Raw genomic sequence first — 19452 nt, 5'->3', positions numbered from 1 at the left:
TTGCTCACCGTTCTTGTGATCATTTTGACCCCCCGGGGTGAGATCTTGCATGGAGCCCCAGATCGAGGGAGATTGTCAGTGGTCTGGTATGTCTTCCATTTCCTAATAATTGCTCCCACAGTTGATTTCTTCAAACCAAGCTGCTTACCTATTGCAGATTCAGTCTTCCCAGCCTGGTGCAGGTCTACAATTTTGTTTCTGGTGTCCTTTGACAGCTCTTTGGTCTTGGCCATAGTGGAGTTTGGAGTGTGACTGTTTGAGGTTGTGGACAGGTGTCTTTTATACTGATAACAAGTTCAAACAGGTGCCATTAATACAGGTAACGAGTGGAGGACAGAGGAGCCTCTTAAAGAAGAAGTTACAGGTCTAAGAGAGCCAGAAATCTTGCTTGTTTGTAGGTGACCAAATACTTATTTTCCACCATAATTTGCAAATAAATTCATAAAAAATCCTACAATGTGATTTTCTGGATTTTTTTTCTAATTTTGTCTGTCATAGTTGAAGTGTACCTATGATGAAAATTACAGGCCTCTCTCATCTTTTTAAGTGGGAGAACTTGCACAATTGGTGGCTGACTAAATACATTTTTTATATACAGTGGAGCAAAAAAGTAACATCAGCACATGTTGTCTGCAGTATACAGTGCATTCGGAAAGTATTCAGACCGGTCAAATTTTTCAACATTTTGTTGCGTTACAGCCTTACTCTAAAATGTATTAAATATTTTTCCTCCTCTACACACAATACCCCATAATGACAAAGGAAAAACAAGTTACTATAGATTTTTCCAAAATGTATAAAAAATACAAAACTGAAATATCATATTTACACAAGTATTCAGACCCTTTACTCAGTACTTTGTTGAAGCACCTTTGGCAGCGATTACAGCCTTGAGTCTTCTTGGGTATGATGCTACAAGCTTGGTACACCTGTATTTGGAGAGTTTCCTGCAGATCTTCTCAAGCTCTGTCGGGTTGGATGGGGAGCGTCGTTGCACAGCTATTTTCAGGTCTCTCCAGAGATGTTCGAGTGGTTTCAAGCCCGATCTCTGGCTGGGCCACTCATGGACATTCAGAGACTTGTCCCGAAGCCACTCCTGCGTTGTCTTGGCTGTGTGTAAAGATCTTTGTTCTGTTGGAAGGTGAACCTTCGCCCCAGTCTGAGGTCCTGAGCTCTCTGGAGCAGTTTTTCATCAAGGTTCTCTCTGTACTGTGCTTAGTTCATCTTTCCCTTGATCCTGACAAGTCTCCTAGTCCCGACCGCTGAAAAACATCCACACAGCATGATGCTGCCACCACCATGCTTTACCATAGGTATGGTGCCAGGTTTCCACCAGACGTGACTCTTGGCATTCAGGCCAAAGAGTCTTGTTTCTCATGGTCTGAGAGTCCTTTAGGTGCCTTTAGGCAAACTCCAAGTGGGCTGTTATGTGCCTTTTACTGAGGATTGGCTTCCGTCTGGCCATTCTAACATAAAGGCCTGATTGGTGGAGTGCTGCAGAGATGGTTGTCCTTCTCGAAGATTCTCCCATCGCCACAGAGGAACTCTGGAGATCTGTCAGAGTGACCATTGGGTTCTTGGTCACCTCCCTGACCAAGGCCCTTCTCCCCCGATTGCTCAGTTTGGCTGGGTGGCCAGCTCTAGGAAGAGTCTTGGTGGTTCCAAACTTGTTCCATTTAAGAATGATGGAGGCCACTGTTTTCTTGGGGACCTTCAATGCTTCGACAATCCTGTCTTGGAGCTCTACGGATAATTCCCTCAACCTCATGGCTTGGTTTTTGCTCAGACCTGCTCAGACCCACAAATGGACTTCAATCAAGTTGTAGGAACATCAAGGATGATCAATGGAAACAGTTTGCACCTGAGCTCAATTTCAAGTGTCATAGCAAAGGGTCTGAATACGTATGTAAATAAGGTATCTGTCTTTTTTTAAACCTTAAATTTAACAAGACAAGTCAGTTACATTTACATTACATTTAAGTCATTTAGCAGACGCTCTTATCCAGAGCGACTTACAAATTGGTGCTTTCACCTTATGACATCGAACAAATTCTTATTTACAATGACAAACGACACTGGGCCAATTGTGCGCCACCCTGTGGTACTCCCAATCACAGCCGGATGTGATACAGCCTGTTTAGTATTTTATATAAATTTGTAAACATGTCTTCAAACCTGTTTTTGCTTTGTCATTATGGGGTATTGTGTGTCGATTGGAAAATTATTGATTTAATTAATTGTGGAATAAGGCTTTAACGAAACAAAATGTGGGAAAAGTCAAGGGGTCTGAATAATTTTTGAATGCACTGTATGCTACCCGGCCATACGCAGGTGTGTAAATCAGGCTTCCTCTAGAGCCAGACATAATGGTCTGGAAAACAGATGAGGCGATAAGCCTGCCTCTAACTCGGTCAGTGATTTTCCCCACCTCTATTTCACAGGGACGTCAGGAAAGAGACAGGATTAATTTCAGAGACAGAAGACAGAAAGGGAGGGACAGGTGGAGACAGAATAGAAGAGAGAATGAGTGACAGAGAGAAGATGGAGATGGGGAAGACTGACAGTGTAGCAGAGATACTGCGAGAGAAGGTGGGGTGGGTAGATGGGGAAGGAGAGAGTGACAGAGAGAGAGAAGGAACATAGGGGGGAGAGAGAGAGAGCGTGCAGAAGAGAGAGCGAGAGAGTACTTGGCCATGACTTTGAACACTGCGGTTTTTCCTGCTCTCCTCTCCTGCCAAACTCCCTTGGAGCCGTGGGTCTAAAAAAGCCAACATGGCTGCCATGTGCTGCCAAAGGACACAAAGAGGACTGCGACTGTACCATCATGAACCAGTCCCCTGGCCAGCTGCCTCCCTCATGATCCCCAAGAAAATAAATGGCAAAGAAAATGATAGGTTCTGTTCAGTCCTGGCCAGTAATTATGTAATCGAGGACTTCCGTGTAATTTCCTGGTTTCAAAAGGAACTACGACTGTGACACTCTGCCTGAGGGAGTGAACAGGTTTGACTCACATGCACATCTGTCCAGGACAGGTCTTGAATTCAACAGATCTTTAAAAAGACTAATGTCCCACTGTATTTTATCACCGGCAGTGGTTGATTCCTACATATCTGTGAGTTGTATTATGAGTGGAGAGAATTGTAAAAGCTTAGAATGCTTACAACGACCTGACAATATAGAGGTCTGTATCTGACCTCAAAAATCAAGCTATTAATAACACAAGAATAGCCTCTTTTGTATCGTAAACAAACTGCTGACGCAGAGGAAATATGTGGACTTGCAACATACAGTACCGTTTCTAGAAAAGGTGTAAAATATGCTTACTACCTAAGTAAATACCTCTCCTTCAATGGAAGGTAAAAGCCTAAGGAAGGGAAGTTAAGATAGTCTCCGGACCTTGACACTCAAATTAGGTTGAATCCATCTTTTAAACGCTGAGCCGGAGGACACGGGCCCCCAAGGATGCGCCGGTGTGTGCATAGCAAATCCTTTCAAGGAGCCTCGCATTGAAACAGCAATGCAATGCATTTGTCCAATTAGTCGGCAAAATGGACAGATTTCATGAGAGGAAAGAGGATGAGGAGAGAGAGGAACGAGCTCTGAGCTGAGCTGGAGTGATTCTTCTGCTGCGTCTGGATCTCCTTTCTCAAGGCAAACAGAATCCGTGAGGTTGGTTAGCAGGACTGGTCCGCCTGACTGTTTTCGCTTGATGCATCTCACAGTCTAATTGGGTCTTTCTATAAATAAATGGGGCCAATGGAAGAAATTGGGATCAACATTTTAAAATGGTTTGAAACAAAAATAAGGATTTTCATGCAGTTCCATATGTGTACTTAAAATAAATTGACCCATAACTTCACCTATACAACATCATAGGCCTAGGATTACACATCCTTTAATCAGGATTCATACAGACATTGGCAAATCAAATTCAAGGACTTTCAGGGGCCTTTTCCAAGCACTTAACTGTAATTTTCAAAGACCCCAATGTCATACAATTGTATAATTTATATAATTGTACATATAGGGCCTAATATAGAACCCCCCCCATCTCCCAAAAAGCTTTTTTAGGCCTAACCAATGCATTGATATTGAAATGATTATTGCATTCTAAAATATGTGAGAATAATGTGGACATTGCCTGACTAAATAGATTGGATGCATGCATGGCGATTTTTCTGTAGCCTATGTGGCCAACGCAGGCACACATAATAAAGCCATGACTTGCTGTAGCATTAATCTCACCATTTGAATCTCACCATTGCTGTTTTTATAATGAGAAAGTGATGTTGTTGTCCTCATAATAACCACATGGTTTTACTGCAACAGAGTAGCACAACACCCTTCATATGAAGTGGCGGGAAACAAATGAAAGTGGTCACATCTCTCACAAAAATGGATCAAAACTGAAAACAACCGATACATTTAAGGGTGTAGGAGAATTTATAAATTGGCTACAATAATTACAATAATCTTTTAAGCACCAAAATTGAGGAAATGTCAGATTTTCAAGCAAGCCTATTCCAGTACTTGAATTTCTGAACTCCAAATTCTAGTAGGCTACTTCAAGCCCCTTGTATCATTTAAAAAAACAGGTCTACCATGGAATACTAAAAGTATTTGTTGTTATATTTCATTCACCAGATCATATTGTGAATAAGCTAGCTAGGGCATTCCGGCTCTTTCCAGTGAGCAGGCCCGTTCGGCTCAGCTCACCAAAAAGAGCTGGCTCTTTTGAATCCCAAACGGCTCTTTAAAAAAATATATGTTTTGTATTTTTTCAAGTCAAACAGTTTGCGATAGTTTGACTATGATTGGTGTTAAAACGATTCTAATTGAATTATTAAATAAAATCATACTCTACCTTAACCACAATGTATTTAAAAATGTATTGGTTTGTTTTGAAAAAGAATGCTATTAAACATTACATTTAAAGTATAACTTTTTAATGTATATAAACAAGTGCATATAAATCTAACCATTCAAAACGAATACAATCTGAACAGCATAATAGAATATTGCACCATATCAAAGAAAAATAAATAACAATGTATAAAACTGCAGCATCCCACTTAAAACATTAAACTGGTCCCTCTTTTCTCTCTCTTCTTTATTGCCATGTTATAACCAGCAGCACACAGCAATGCTGACCATATTTTGCTTTTATGAGAGATTTGCATTCATTCATCCCCAGTTGCTCTCTCGTCAAACAGCATCCAAACATCAGACTTTTGTGGCACTACTGCTGGTGTTTCTGCTCCATCTGATCCCTCTCTTCCTGTTGCCCTGGTGCCTGACCAGCTGACTGTTGGGAGTGTCCGTCCCTGCTGCTGAGGTTATTATTTGAAGAGCCTCATCAATCGCTCTGGCATCACTGAAGGCTAACTTCTTAAACCTGGGGTCAAGTGCAGCGGTTTCTAATAGCACGTGGTTATATTCCATTCTGTGAAACTTTCTGTCCATTGAGAAACATAGGGTGTCCATCAACTCTGTCACATGTCCTGTGGTTACATTTGCTTCTCTCTAGCGGCTGGCTGTGATTCGCTGCAGACCCTTACACAGGAGTATCATTTTTGAGGCTGTCGCATAGCTGAAAAGAGAGAACAGTAACTTATTAGTTCAGGTTCATGTTGTGTCTACTGATTCTCATCTACTGCTCAAATACATATATAATACTGGATTAAGTAATGATGTAGTAATAACTGCTTACTGTACCTCTCTCCACTGATCTCCACAGTGACCTGCTCAAAGGTTTCCAGGACTCTGCACACCTCCTCCACCACCTCCCATTACTCTTGGGTCAGAGCATCAACAGGTGCATTGACAATGGCCAAGGTAGAGATGATGGCATCCTTGGACTCAAGAAACCACTTCAACAAATAAAATGTTGAATTCCACCTTGTAGTGCAGTCTTGTTAAGGCCTCAGCTCAGACATCCCCATCTGGCTTTGTGTAGACTTTAGTTTTCAGCACCTACTGTGATCCTGTGTAAGTATTCCACAACTGCTTTTACTTTGTCCACAGTGGGCTTCATCACCTTCAGAGCATCTCTTACAACCAGGTTGATTGTGTGGGAAAGACATGGATGGTCCATATTAACATTTTCATGGCTTTGGTTATGTTATCTGCATTGTCGCTAACACAACAGACCACTTTTCCATCTACTTGCCATTCTCTGGTCACTCAACAGTTCCTCTGCCAAGTTCTCTGAAGTGTGTCTGTCGCTGAACTCAAAGCAGTCAGCTAGACATCGTAAAATCTTCAATGAAGTGACATGTAACCGACATGTAAGAAGTGGTTACCCTTGATGTCCAGCAGTCAGTGGTAAGGCAAACTGCAGTAGCTTTTTGGACTCCTTCCCGCACTGAAGCCTGTGTGCTCTCGTGCAGTTGTGGAATAAATGATTCTGAAAGGGTTTTCATGCTTAGAATAAGGTACATTGGAATTAGACTATTGCTATAATTTGTAAAACCTCTGTCCTCCACGATCGAAAATGGCTGGAAATCGGTGGCAATCATTTTAGCTAATGCAATATCAATTTAGCCTTGTTGTGCTACAGACATAGACTTTGGCATACACTGGTCCATAGAAGACTGCGTTACTGTGGGTAGCGGAGTAGGCCTACTTGACTGAGTGGATACCTGGCTCCACCACTATCACTAGCAGGCCCGCTAGTTTCTCGAAGCTCCGCTACAGCTACTAGCTTCACAGTTGGGTGCACAGTTCACATATGCCGGTGTAGGTTGTGCATAGAACCGGCTTTATATGAAATGTTGTTTTGGCAAATTCTACACTGTGCTCTAACATTGTCTACATTATTATAATGCATCCAAATGTTACTGTGCTTCTGACTCATTTTCCAGCTGTTGTTATCACAGCTGTCCTTCCTCTCTCTCCTCGGCTGCTAAGTGTGTGACTGAGTGAGTTGGCTCGGCCATCCCTCACACACCTTTGGTTCATTGGTTGACACTGCGTGTCTGATTGACAGGAACAACAGGTGTGGCTGTTAGTCTGAGCAGACAGTCAGAACAAATGTGTGTGCGCTTGAGCATTTAGGCCTGTATTATTTTATTTCTTTTTTCGTTCTTTGAATTACTTAATTCATTTAAATATTTTGATTATTCATATCTTAATTTAAAAAAATATTTTTATAAATAGATTCGGCTCCTCTAATATGCGAGCAGGCTCCCAACGTTCACCTACAAGAGCCGGCTCTTAGAGTCGTTCACGAATGACCCATTACTAGAATAAGCCCACTAGGCTATGTCAGAGAGCTTCTGGTCAGCGGGGTGGTGGCACCGGGATCCTCATCTCTCCCAAGTGGTCATTCTCTCTTTCTCCCCTTACCCATCTGTCTATCGCCTCCTTTGAATTCCATGCTGTCACAGTTACCAGCCCTTTCAAGCTTAACATCCTTATCATTTATCGCCCTCCAGGTTCCCTCGGAGAGTTCATCAATGAGCTTGATGCCTTGATAAGCTCCTTTCCTGAGGACGGCTCACCTCTCACAGTTCTGGGCGACTTTAACCTCCCCACGCCTACCTTTGACTCATTCCTCTCTGCCTCCTTCTTTCCACTCCTCTCCTCTTTTGACCTCACCCTCTCACCTTCCCCCCCTACTCACAAGGCAGGAAATACGCTCGACCTCATCTTTACTAGATGCTGTTCTTCCACTAACCTCGTTGCAACTCCCCTCCAAGTCTCCGACCACTACCTTGTATCCTTTTCCCTCTCGCTCTCATCCAACACTTCCCACACTGCCCCTACTCGGATGGTATCGCGCCGTCCCAACCTTCGCTCTCTCTCCCCGCTACTCTCTCCTCTTCCATCCTATCATCTCTTCCCTCTGCTCAAACCTTCTCCAACCTATCTCCTGATTCTGCCTCCTCAACCCTCCTCTCCTCCCTTTCTGCATCCTTTGACTCTCTATGTCCCCTATCCTCCAGGCCGGCTCGGTCCTCCCCTCCCGCTCCGTGGCTCGGGACGACTCATTGCGAGCTCACAGAACAGGGCTCCGGGCAGCCGAGCGGAAATGGAGGAAAACTCGCCTCCCTGCGGACCTGACATCCTTTCACTCCCTCCTCTCTACATTTTCCTCTTCTCTCTCTGCTGCTAAAGCCACTTTCTACCACTCTAAATTCCAAGCATCTGCCTCTAACCCTAGGAAGCTCTTTGCAACCTTCTCCTCCCTCCTGAATCCTCCTCCCCTCCCCCCCCTCCTCCCTCTCTGCAGATGACTTCGTCAACCATTTTGAAAAGAAGGTCGACGACATCCGATCCTCGTTTGCTAAGTCAAACGACACCGCTGGTTCTGCTCACACTGCCCTACCCTGTGCTCTGACCTCTTTCTCCCCTCTCTCTCCAGATGAAATCTCGCGTCTTGTGACGGCCGGCCGCCCTACAACCTGCCCGCTTGACCCTATCCCCTCCTCTCTTCTCCAGACCATTTCCGGAGACCTCCTCCCTTACCTCACCTCGCTCATCAACTCATCCCTGACCGCTGGCTACGTCCCTTCCGTCTTCAAGAGAGCGAGAGTTGCACCCCTTCTGAAAAAACCTACACTCGATCCCTCCGATGTCAACAACTACAGACCAGTATCCCTTCTTTCTTTTCTCTCCAAAACTCTTGAACGTGCCGTCCTTGGCCAGCTCTCCCGCTATCTCTCTCAGAATGACCTTCTTGATCCAAATCAGTCAGGTTTCAAGACTAGTCATTCAACTGAGACTGCTCTTCTCTGTATCACGGAGGCGCTCCGCACTGCTAAAGCTAACTCTCTCTCCTCTGCTCTCATCCTTCTAGACCTATCGGCTGCCTTCGATACTGTGAACCATCAGATCCTCCTCTCCACCCTCTCCGAGTTGGGCATCTCCGGCGCGGCCCACGCTTGGATTGCGTCCTACCTGACAGGTCGCTCCTACCAGGTGGCGTGGCGAGAATCCGTCTCCACACCACGTGCTCTCACCACTGGTGTCCCCAGGGCTCTGTTCTAGGCCCTCTCCTATTCTCGCTATACACCAAGTCACTTGGCTCTGTCATAACCTCACATGGTCTCTCCTATCATTGCTATGCAGACGACACACAATTAATCTTCTCCTTTCCCCCTTCTGATGACCAGGTGGCGAATCGCATCTCTGCATGTCTGGCAGACATATCCGTGTGGATGACGGATCACCACCTCAAGCTGAACCTCGGCAAGACGGAGCTGCTCTTCCTCCCGGGAAGGACTGCCCGTTCCATGATCTCGCCATCACGGTTGACAACTCCATTGTGTCCTCCTCCCAGAGCGCTAAGAACCTTGGCGTGATCCTGACAACACCCTGTCGTTCTCAACTAACATCAAGGCGGTGGCCCGTTCCTGTAGGTTCATGCTCTACAACATCCGCAGAGTACGACCCTGCCTCACACAGGAAGCGGCGCAGGTCCTAATCCAGGCACTTGTCATCTCCCGTCTGGATTACTGCAACTCGCTGTTGGCTGGGCTCCCTGCCTGTGCCATTAAACCCCTACAACTCATCCAGAACGCCCAGCCCGTCTGGTGTTCAACCTTCCCAAGTTCTCTCACGTCACCCCGCTCCTCCGCTCCCTCCACTGGCTTCCAGTTGAAGCTCGCATCCGCTACAAGACCATGGTGCTTGCCTACGGAGCTGTGAGGGGAACGGCACCTCAGTACCTCCAGGCTCTGATCAGGCCCTACACCCAAACAAGGGCACTGCGTTCATCCACCTCTGGCCTGCTCGCCTCCCTACCACTGAGGAAGTACAGTTCCCGCTCAGCCCAGTCAAAACTGTTCGCTGCTCTGGCCCCCCAATGGTGGAACAAACTCCCTCACGACGCCAGGACAGCGGAGTCAATCACCACCTTCCGGAGACACCTGAAACCCCACCTCTTTAAGGAATACCTAGGATAGGATAAAGTAATCCCTCTCACCCCCTCCCCTGAAAAGATTTAGATGCACTACTGTTCCACTGGAGGTCATAAGGTGAATGCACCAATTTGTAAGTCGCTCTGGATAAGAGCGTCTGCTAAATGACTTAAATGTAATGTAAATGTCATTTGTTGTCATTATATTCAGAATAATTAATAGGAATAGAGTGTTGCGCGATAGTCTATCCTACACAATTGCGCACAGTAGACTCCGTGTCCAATTCAAAGCACAAAAACATATGAAGACATGAATTAATTTGCGTGAAGCGTTCTCTGTTCAATCTAACGGGCCTGCTGTAAATCAAGCAGACAACAGATGTTCAACATCAATTCTCTAGGGATATTATACTGAACAAAAATATGAACACAAAAAGATTTTAACGAGTTACAGTTCATATAAGGATATCAGTCAATTTAAATGAATTAATTAGGCCCTAATCTATGGAGTTCACATGACTGGGCAGGGTTGGGCCTGGGAAGGCATAGGCCCACCCACTTGCCAGCCAGGCCCAGCCAATCAGAATGAGTTTTTCTCCACAAAAGGGCTTTATTAAAGACAGAAATACTCCTCAGCAAACACTGAGGCAGCTTATGGTAGAGATATTAACATTAAATTATCTGGCAATAGCTCTGGTGGACATTCCTGCAGTCAGCATGCCAATTGCACACTCCCTCAAAACTTGAGATATCTGTGGCATTGTGTTGTGTGACAAAACTGCACATTTTAAAGTGGCCTTTTATTGTCCCCAGCATAAGGTGCACCTGTGTAATTACCATGCTGTTTAATCAGCTTCTTGATATGCCACACCTGTCAGGTGGATGGATTATCTTAGCAAATGAGAAATCCTCACTAACAGAGATATAAACCAATTTTTGCACAACAAATACGCTTTTGTGCGTATGGAAATCTGGGACTTTTAATTTCAGCTCATGAAACATGGGACTAACACTTTACATGTTGCATCTATATTTTTCTTCAGTGTAGATCCAACGACAACTATATTCACTGGTGTGAGACACCAAAAGATTCTGGACATTCCTCGGAGTCAACTTTTCTCGGGCTGTTGGCTGCATCGCGTGCACTATCACGACAGCTGTTCGTCACTTGACTGTCATTCGGAAAATTCCTTCCGGGATCAGAAGATGTGTGAAAATATCATGGCGTAACCAATCAGCTGGACACCAAATGCACATCCAACAAGTATTATGTATAATTATTAAAGAATCACATTAATGACAGTATCGATTTAGGTTAAGTATGTGACTCTTTCGGTTAGAAGCATTTCATTTTGCAATGCATACATTATTTTGTATTTGTGTGCCCATGAAAACATGTTATGGGGTGAAAACTAAGGAGACACGAAATGTTAAGTAGTTACACTACATGTCTGAACTCTCTATACAAAAACTCTGTCTGACAGCTAGATATGGAATTCTTACAGGGTTCAAGCGATGTCTAATTTAACAGACTAATGCTTAATATATGATATAAATGACAATTTACACGGCCATACATTTTACATTTACATTTGAGTTATTTAGCAGATGCTCTTATCCAGAGCGACTTACAGTTAGTGCATTCATCTTAAGATGGCTAGGTGGGACAACCACATATCACAGGAATAGAATAGAAAATCTCAATAACGTAGCTATCAGTCGAGTCAGAGCTAGAAAGAGGGGTTGGGGGAAGAGGATTATTTAGGATGCTTTTTGAAGAGGTAGTATTTCAGATGCTTTCGGAAGACAAGCAGGAACTCTGCTGTCCTTCAGAGGGAAGCTGGTTCCACCATTGGGGTGCCAGGACAGAGAAGAGCTTGGACTGGGCTAGGCAGGAGCTGCCCTCCTGTAAGGGTGGAAGGGCCGAGAGACTTGAAGTTGCAGGTGTAGGGTTTGACCATAGGCTGAAGATAGGGAGGGGCAGTTCCTCTAGCTGTTCCGTAAGCACCATGGTCTTGTAGTGGATGCAAGCATCGACTGGAAGCCAGTGGAGTGTGTGGAGGAGCGGGGTGACATGAGAGAACTTGCAGGGGTTTGATGGCACAAGCAGGGAGCCCAGACAAAAGCGAGTTGCAGTAGTCCAGATGGGAGAGGACAAGTGCCTGGATTAGGATCTGCGCCGCTTCCTGTGTGGGATAGGGCCATACTCTACGGATGTTGTAGCGCACAAACCTGCAGGAGCGGACTCTAGTAAAGATGAGGTCAAGCGTATTGCCTACCTTGTAAGTTGTTGGGGATTGGGTAAGGGTGAAGTCAAGAGAGACAAGTGGGGGGGAAGAGAGAGTTGGAAAGAAATGAGTTGAAGGCACATGTTGGGAGGTTGAAATTGCCAAGTACAAAGAGCGGTGAGCCATCATCAGGAAATGAGTTTATCAAGGTGTCAAGCACACTGAGGAACTCTCCAAGGGAATCTGGTGGGCAATAGATGACAATAATGTTAAGCTTGAGTGGACAAGTGACAGCATGAAATTCAAATGAGGAGATGGGGTGATCCATGTCTCGGTCAGGGCCAAAAAGGCAAGGGACTGAAGGGCAGCATAGGCTGAGATGAACTCGGCGTTCTTACCCAATATCGGCAGTTCCAAACGCTGCCAGAGATCAGGAATTCCACATGAGTTGTACGCGCAGGCTACACTAAACTAGAAGGGTTGCAGCCAAGGGGTGGAGAGCATCTGTGAAGCCTACAGGTGCAAACAGGTATAGAAAACACACACACAGTTGATAAAGCTACAAAAGAGCAAAATGAGATCATCTATAAATAACTAGGTAAGATTCTCAAGTGAGAGAATGGTGTGGAGCATTCCTCTCTTTCCTTCCTCAAACAACTCGGTAGAACCGTCTTTGTTTTGGCAACGGTCTTTGTTTTGCGACAAAACCACCACAACCGCCGCTTACAGCCGCAGCTGGGAAACTGAAGAACTAACACTAATTGCTTAGCAGAGGTGGAAAGCACACCTTCCTGTACTAACTGCTGACTGCCTAAGAAAGGTGAAACCACTCCCCCTCCAATACAGCCACTGATTACCAAAACAAGTCACAAATTGCCCTGCATCTTGATCCTGGTTGATGTGTCAACAACTATCTGCAAATTATGAGCAGTCAGCAGTTCACACACCAAGTAGGTCACTGGGAAGACAGGCAGCACTTAAAGTTGATGGCCCTAGATAGCAAAAATACAGTACTAGACCACAACAGATAAAGACAAAAAAAATATACTTATCACTACATCAAGACACCAACCATGATAAAGGGTTAAACATAGATGTTAAATCAACTCGTTAATTGTATCGAATATAGCTATGATCCTCCTTATATCTTAAACTAATGACATGACTTATCAACAGCTGTAACAAGTTGTCCAGTGTAGGAAATCCTCACTGGTACCCTAGTTCATAGAAAGACCCAATTGCATTACCGCCTTAACCAGCTTCAGCAAGCCTTAGGACACCAGATTTGATTATGTGTCTAAAAGTGCTCTACGTATTAATTCGGAGGCCCGTCCTAACCGGGGAACCATTGTTTGGTTCAGACAGCAGGTCTCAGTTTGCAGCTGGAGAATTCAAAGGGTTCATTCTTGTAGAAGTGTTGGATAAATACATGTGTCTGGCCGCTCCTGCCCAGTAATGTCTTCTTCTCCTTCAGACGTCCCTGAATAAACATGTTGTAATTAGAGAAGGAAGCGCGCGTACGTCAGTGCAGTGGCCTAGCGACAACGCATCAGAGATCATGTGTATATATTAACCCCTCGCCGCTCTCCGCAGATCATTCAATCCAACAATGGAAATGGCGGACCATAATTACATTTTAGAGCCTCTTTGCAGAGATTTATTTGATTCAGTCTGATTCAGGTCTTCGTTCTCTGCCTAGAACTGGTTCACACTAGGACACATTTACTGGAGATTTGGCAACAGGCTCAAGTTCACGCCACTATTTTGGGAGCCAATAAAAACATGAAACATAGAAAGAAAACTGAGAAACATGCTAATTTGATCCACTTATTTTTTCCTCCCGCCTCACTAGATACAAGGTACTATGTATCACTATGTATTTTCTGTTATGGGCTAGAGGCAATCAAAATGTTATTAAACCTGCCTTGGTAATAAGCAACATTGAATCCCAGTTTATCAGCCACCAACACAGTCACATAGAAAGGTTCATAGGTACACAGCTCTAATGTGTCGCTCCAGACAAAATGACCAAATGAAAAAAAAATCAACGGGACACAGCTGACTGACCCGTCGTCTCAGGCGATCGCGTTCCTCCCGGATGGCGTTCATGGTGGCCTTGGTGCGGTTCAGGTCCTCCTCCTTGGAGCACAGCATGGCTGTTAAGCTCTCGTTCTCTTCCCTCAGGCCTGCCAGCTCCTTCTCCCAGCGCACCCGCTCCTCCGACAGGCTGGGGTAGAAGTCCCGGCCCAGGGCCCCTTCGATCTCCTCCACCGTCTGGGGAAAGGAGGAAAGGACAGAGGGGGAATGTTGTTTCATGGCACACCTTTTTACAGAGCAGTATGTATAGTGTTGAGATTGTGATTACATGGTCACAATTCTAGTAACCAAATGTGAATGACTCTGGTTTCTCTGGGACTCAATGAAAATGGCATCAAAAAGAAGAACCTTTAGGTATCTTGAAGTAGTCCCAAGAAAGAGAAGAAAATGATGAGAAAAATGAATGAAAAAAATGTAAACAAAGAACAGAGACAAAACAAAAGTGAGACAGACAAAACAAAAATACAAACACGTCAGGCACATACATTTTCACACAGGATTTTCCCCTGTCAGGTCACCAATTTCATGTTCATAATTTGTGGGTAGTGTAGCCCTACACCATGTGTCTCAATTTACACGAGTAGAACAAGCATCCTAGACTATGATGTATGTACATGTGTCCTTTTCCTATTTTTATCCAGTGGAACAAACCCCTGATCTCCCAAAGTGCCCATATTTCAGAGTGTATAACTGTATGTGTGTGCGCATGTGTGTGCGTGAGTGAGTGTGAGATATGGCAGAGGGATGGAGTCTATGACCATGTCTGCCTCTACAGATCCTCATCTCTGGTGAGTGATTCATAGGTGTGTAGACAGGCCTGAGTCCTGCCTTCATCTGTCCTCCACCACGGAGCGTCAATCTCGCTTATCCCTCCATCCAGCTAGCCCTCTCATCCCTCCATCTCCCTCTCAGCTGACACACACACAGCCAGAGAGACAGGAATAGACAGACAAAGAGACACAGAGACAGAAGGAGGGGCCTCCCTGGTGGTGCAGTGGTCTAGAGCACTGCATTGCAGTGCTAGCTGTGCCACCAGAGACTCTGGGTTCGCGCCCAGGCTCTGTCGCAGCCGGCCGCGACTGGAAGGTCCATGGGGCGACGCACAATTGGCCTAGCGTCGTCCGGGTTAGGGAGGGTTTGGCTGGTAGGGATATCCTTGTCTCATCGCGCGGGTTAGGGAGATTGAGTGCTAGGCTGGTCTGGGATCTACAACAGTCAATGAGACTTGGGATTTCATTCTCATTCCTTTCCTCATATTCCCTCTATCTCTCTCTCTGTTTTTTTGGTTTGAATTTTACCCCCTTTTCTCCCCAATTTCGTGGTATCCAATTGTTAGTAGTTACTATCTTGTCTCATCGCTACAACTCCCGTACGGGCTCGGGAGAGACGAAGGTCGAAAGCCATGCGTCCTCCCAGCATTCACCGGTGAATGCACCAATTTGTAAGTTGCTCTGGATAAGAGCGTCTGCTAAATGACTTAAATGTAAATGTAATGGTTAAGATAAGCCCCAGTGATACTGATGGGTGGTACTGTATAGAATATTCTCTATTTCTGTGGCCTAGTATTGGCTTGAATTTATACCCTGTTTACAGTAGTAGTACACAGTTCTTTTCTAACGAAGAACATCTGAAATCTGTAACATATTTGAAAATGCACTGAAATACCCCCAATTAGCAGAGTGTGGTCCAATATGTCCTGAATTCACTCTGATAAATAATTTTAAATGCTCAAACACTTTACATATGTATTTTACACTCTTGTTAAACTTCAGACTTCATGGTAGCGGATTCTGGTGGGTTTAAGAAGGCATGGTGTCTATGGGCTCTATATAATATAAAGTACATCGCCTTTCTCTCTGTATGAGGTATGGATCGGCTTTATCAACCGCATCGAAACTGTTTTAGAAGCCCAACTACCACTATGGAACATCGAGTAACTTAACCTTGTCTGTGCCAAATGAACACCCAATATCTATTAATAGGCTTAGTACATGGTAATGGATTGGGCCCACATTCATGGGATACCAATATACATTTTGATGGGATACAATTTGTAAGTCGCTCTGGATAAGAGCGTCTGCTAAATGACTTAAATGTAATGTAAATGTATACCATGGCCCAATCCAAAACCCATCCCTAGACCCTTGGCTGACTCTCCTCGCAAATCTGAAAGGACTGGATAGGTCGGTGTAGGAAAAATGGTATCCGATCCACCTCTCATACTCATTGGACAATAATTGTTTCTATCAACTAACATACATTCCGTTATTTTAGATGTGTTTTTGTGAGGGTGACACCATTAGGACAACTCAGTCTAGAGACGACTCCAGGGATCGGTTTGGGATTAAGCCTCAACTGGAAATGTGAAGGCGTCCATTTTTCTTCCCACAAAAGGTAATTGGATTAGGATTAAGTGAGGTCAGATTCATAATGGAAAAAGCCAGCTCGATGTCCTCTCTTTCAAGCACAAGGAGAAAGCTCTTGTCCTCATCCTAATCGATTAGCACTGGTTTTGTCCACTGTGACCAGCCAACAAAAGGGAGAGAAATTAAATACAAGAACAGTGTTCAATGACTTCTTTCACATCACGTTTTAGGATTTAGGATTCAGTTTTGGAATCACAAACTGAATTTGATAGCCAAGTTCAATTTGTTTGTAAAAAAATGTAGATACACTACATGGCCAAAAGTATGTGGACACCTGTTCGTCGAACATTTCATTCCAAAATCATGGGCATTAATATGGAGTTGGTACCCTCTTTGCTGCTATAACAGCCTCCACTCTTCTTGGAAGGCTTTCCACTAGATGTTGGAACATTGCTGCAGGGACTTGCTTCCATTCAGCCACAAGAGCATTAGTGAGGTCGGGCACGGATGTTGCGCAATTAGGCCTGGATCACAGTCGACATTCCAATTCATCCCAAAGGTGTTCCGGGGGGTTGAGGTCAAGGCTCTGTGCAGGCCAGTCAAGTTCTTCCACACCAGTCACAAAAAAACATTTATGTATGGACTTAGCTTTGTGCATGTGGGCAGTGTCATGCTGAAACAGGAAAAAGATCTTCCCCAAACTGTTGCCACAAAGTTGGAAGCTCAGAACCGTCTAGAATGTCATTGTATGCTATAGCGAACAGTTATTGTGCTAACGCGTTGCAACCGAGGACAGACAAGTTTTATGCGATAAGCTCTTCAGCACTCAGCGGTCCCATTCTGTGAGCTTGTGTGGCCTACCACTTCGCAGCTGAGCCGTTGTTGCTCCTATACATTTCCACTTCACAATAACAGCACTTACAGTAGACTGGGGCAGTTTTAGCAGGGCAGAAATTTGACGAACTGACTTGTTGGAAATGTGGCATCCTACTGTATGACGGTGCAACGTTGACAGTCACTGAGCTCTTCTGTATGGGCCATTCTACTGCCAATGTTTTCCTATGGAGATTGCAGGGCTGTGCGCTCAATTTTATACACCTGTCAGCAACAGGTTTAGCTGAAATAGCCAAATCTGCTAATGTGAAGGGGTGTGTACATACTTTTAGTTTGTTTAGCTATCTATTGCTGGCTATCTATTACTTGGCTAAATAAAGCCAAGTAAATCCATTATCCCACATTACAGTGGGCTGTGACTGTCACTAAAGGAATGCCAGTGATGGTGATTGTCTGTCAAGCATTTAGTAGTCTTAACACCAAGGACATATTTCCATTGAGCCGTCAGCTCATATTCAGTGAAATCACTAGGTGTATGAGGCAAGGAGCTCCCTTCAGTCTATCGCTTGCTCTCTCTACGTCCTTCACTCTGCCTCTCTCACCCCCCCTCATCTTTCAGTGTGTATGTATGTGTGTGTGTGTGTTGTATAATAATTTTGCGAGGAAACCAATAGCTAGCAGACTGAATTCCCATCAGGACTGCTGGCACTCACATCGCTGCGAAGACGACAACTAGGCAGACAGGGTTCCATTACCAGAGCTGAAGCATCACCGTGGGGACCACCATCACGCCCCCATCAGTCAGACATTAGGCTGACATCAGTCTGACTCACACAGGCCCCGGCCCCCAGGCTGAAACAGGCGGTTGGTTACTGCTGGGTCCAACCCAGGGTCACCCCAGGACCCCTACTGACTGATTACTGGAAGTGGCTCAGGTTTTCCAGCAGGACAGTTCAACATCATATGACAGTGTGTGTTATTAGAACTAATCTCACTCTCTTTTATTTACAGTGTCTGTGAATGCATTTGATAGGAGAGGTTTGCACACCAGTATTGGGTTCACCTATATTCATCTATCCTGCATGTTGTTTTTTTCTCACTCTGGCCACTCTTTATCATCCTTTTCTGTTAACTCCCAATTAATTGTGTTTATAATGAGGAAGGAAATGGATTTTCTAGAACGGGTCTCAGTCTTCGCCGCAAGTCATTTCCTGGTGTCTTACCTTGATGGCGAGGTCACAGTGTTCGCTGGCGGTGGTCAGCTGCTCTATCTGGCGGTCCACCTCGGCCACAGACAGGCTGCATGTGCTCTTCTTTCTCCCACACAGAACGCTCTCCAGCCCCGTCAGAACCCGCTGCAGCTCCGAGTTCAGGTCACTGCAGTTGTCTGCATGGAGAAAACACAGGGCCGGGGTCAGATGTAACTGGTCTAGGAACAGATCAATGTTTACAAACAGAGTTGAGGTCACTGCAGTAGTCTACAACAAGGAAGCCCAGGGCCAGGGTCAAATAAACTGATCTGGTATCAGATGAATGAATGCCAGTGTGCCTGATACAGGGAGAAATAATAGGGCTAGAGCCAGATACACAGACCTAGGAGAAAATAGTTAAAATCTCAATGTGCAAAGAACAACACAACTACTGTAGTCTGCATGGGTAAGGTGACCTTGTTAGCATAGCAGCATAGTGATGATGCATTGTGTACTAGTCGGCAGGTAGCCTAGTGGTTAGAGCATTGGACTGGTAACCGAAAGGTTGCAAGATCGAATCCCCGAGCCGAAAAGGTAAAAATCTGTTGTTCTGCCCCTAAACAAGGCAGTTAACCCAGTGTTCCTAGGCCATCACTGAAAATAAGAATTTGTCCTTAACTGACTTGCCTAGTTTAATAAAGGTCAAATAAAAGAAAGAAAGAGAACTAGTGACATACTAATAACAGGCCATGTGCTTAATGGTTTAACTGAATACCCGAGGCTGACTGGAGGAATGCTGCAGGCTAGTAAAACACATAACACACATCTTCTGCTTAGAACACAACACACACCACATAACTATCTGAGAGAAAGAC

General features: G+C 44.8%; 1 protein-coding gene across 4 annotated transcripts in view; it reads right to left on the bottom strand.

The window, feature by feature from the left end:
• LOC115123324 (colorectal mutant cancer protein) overlaps positions 1–19452 on the bottom strand; it is a 126584-nt gene that overhangs the window by 29637 nt on the left and 77495 nt on the right. For all 4 annotated transcript variants that reach the window (XM_029652669.2, XM_029652664.2, XM_029652677.2 and 1 more), the window contains 2 exons: positions 18611–18774; positions 14158–14364 (listed from right to left, as the gene is read on the bottom strand). In XM_029652669.2, coding sequence (XP_029508529.1) covers positions 14158–14364; positions 18611–18774 — 371 coding nt within the window. The remainder of the gene's footprint in view (positions 1–14157; positions 14365–18610; positions 18775–19452) is intronic.

The sequence above is a fragment of the Oncorhynchus nerka genome, linkage group LG4, assembly GCF_034236695.1.
Source record: "Oncorhynchus nerka isolate Pitt River linkage group LG4, Oner_Uvic_2.0, whole genome shotgun sequence".
NCBI classification, from domain to species: Eukaryota; Metazoa; Chordata; class Actinopteri; order Salmoniformes; family Salmonidae; genus Oncorhynchus; species Oncorhynchus nerka.
The sequence above is the reverse complement of the archived record's forward strand: the minus strand, read 5'-3'. Positions and strand labels throughout refer to the sequence as shown.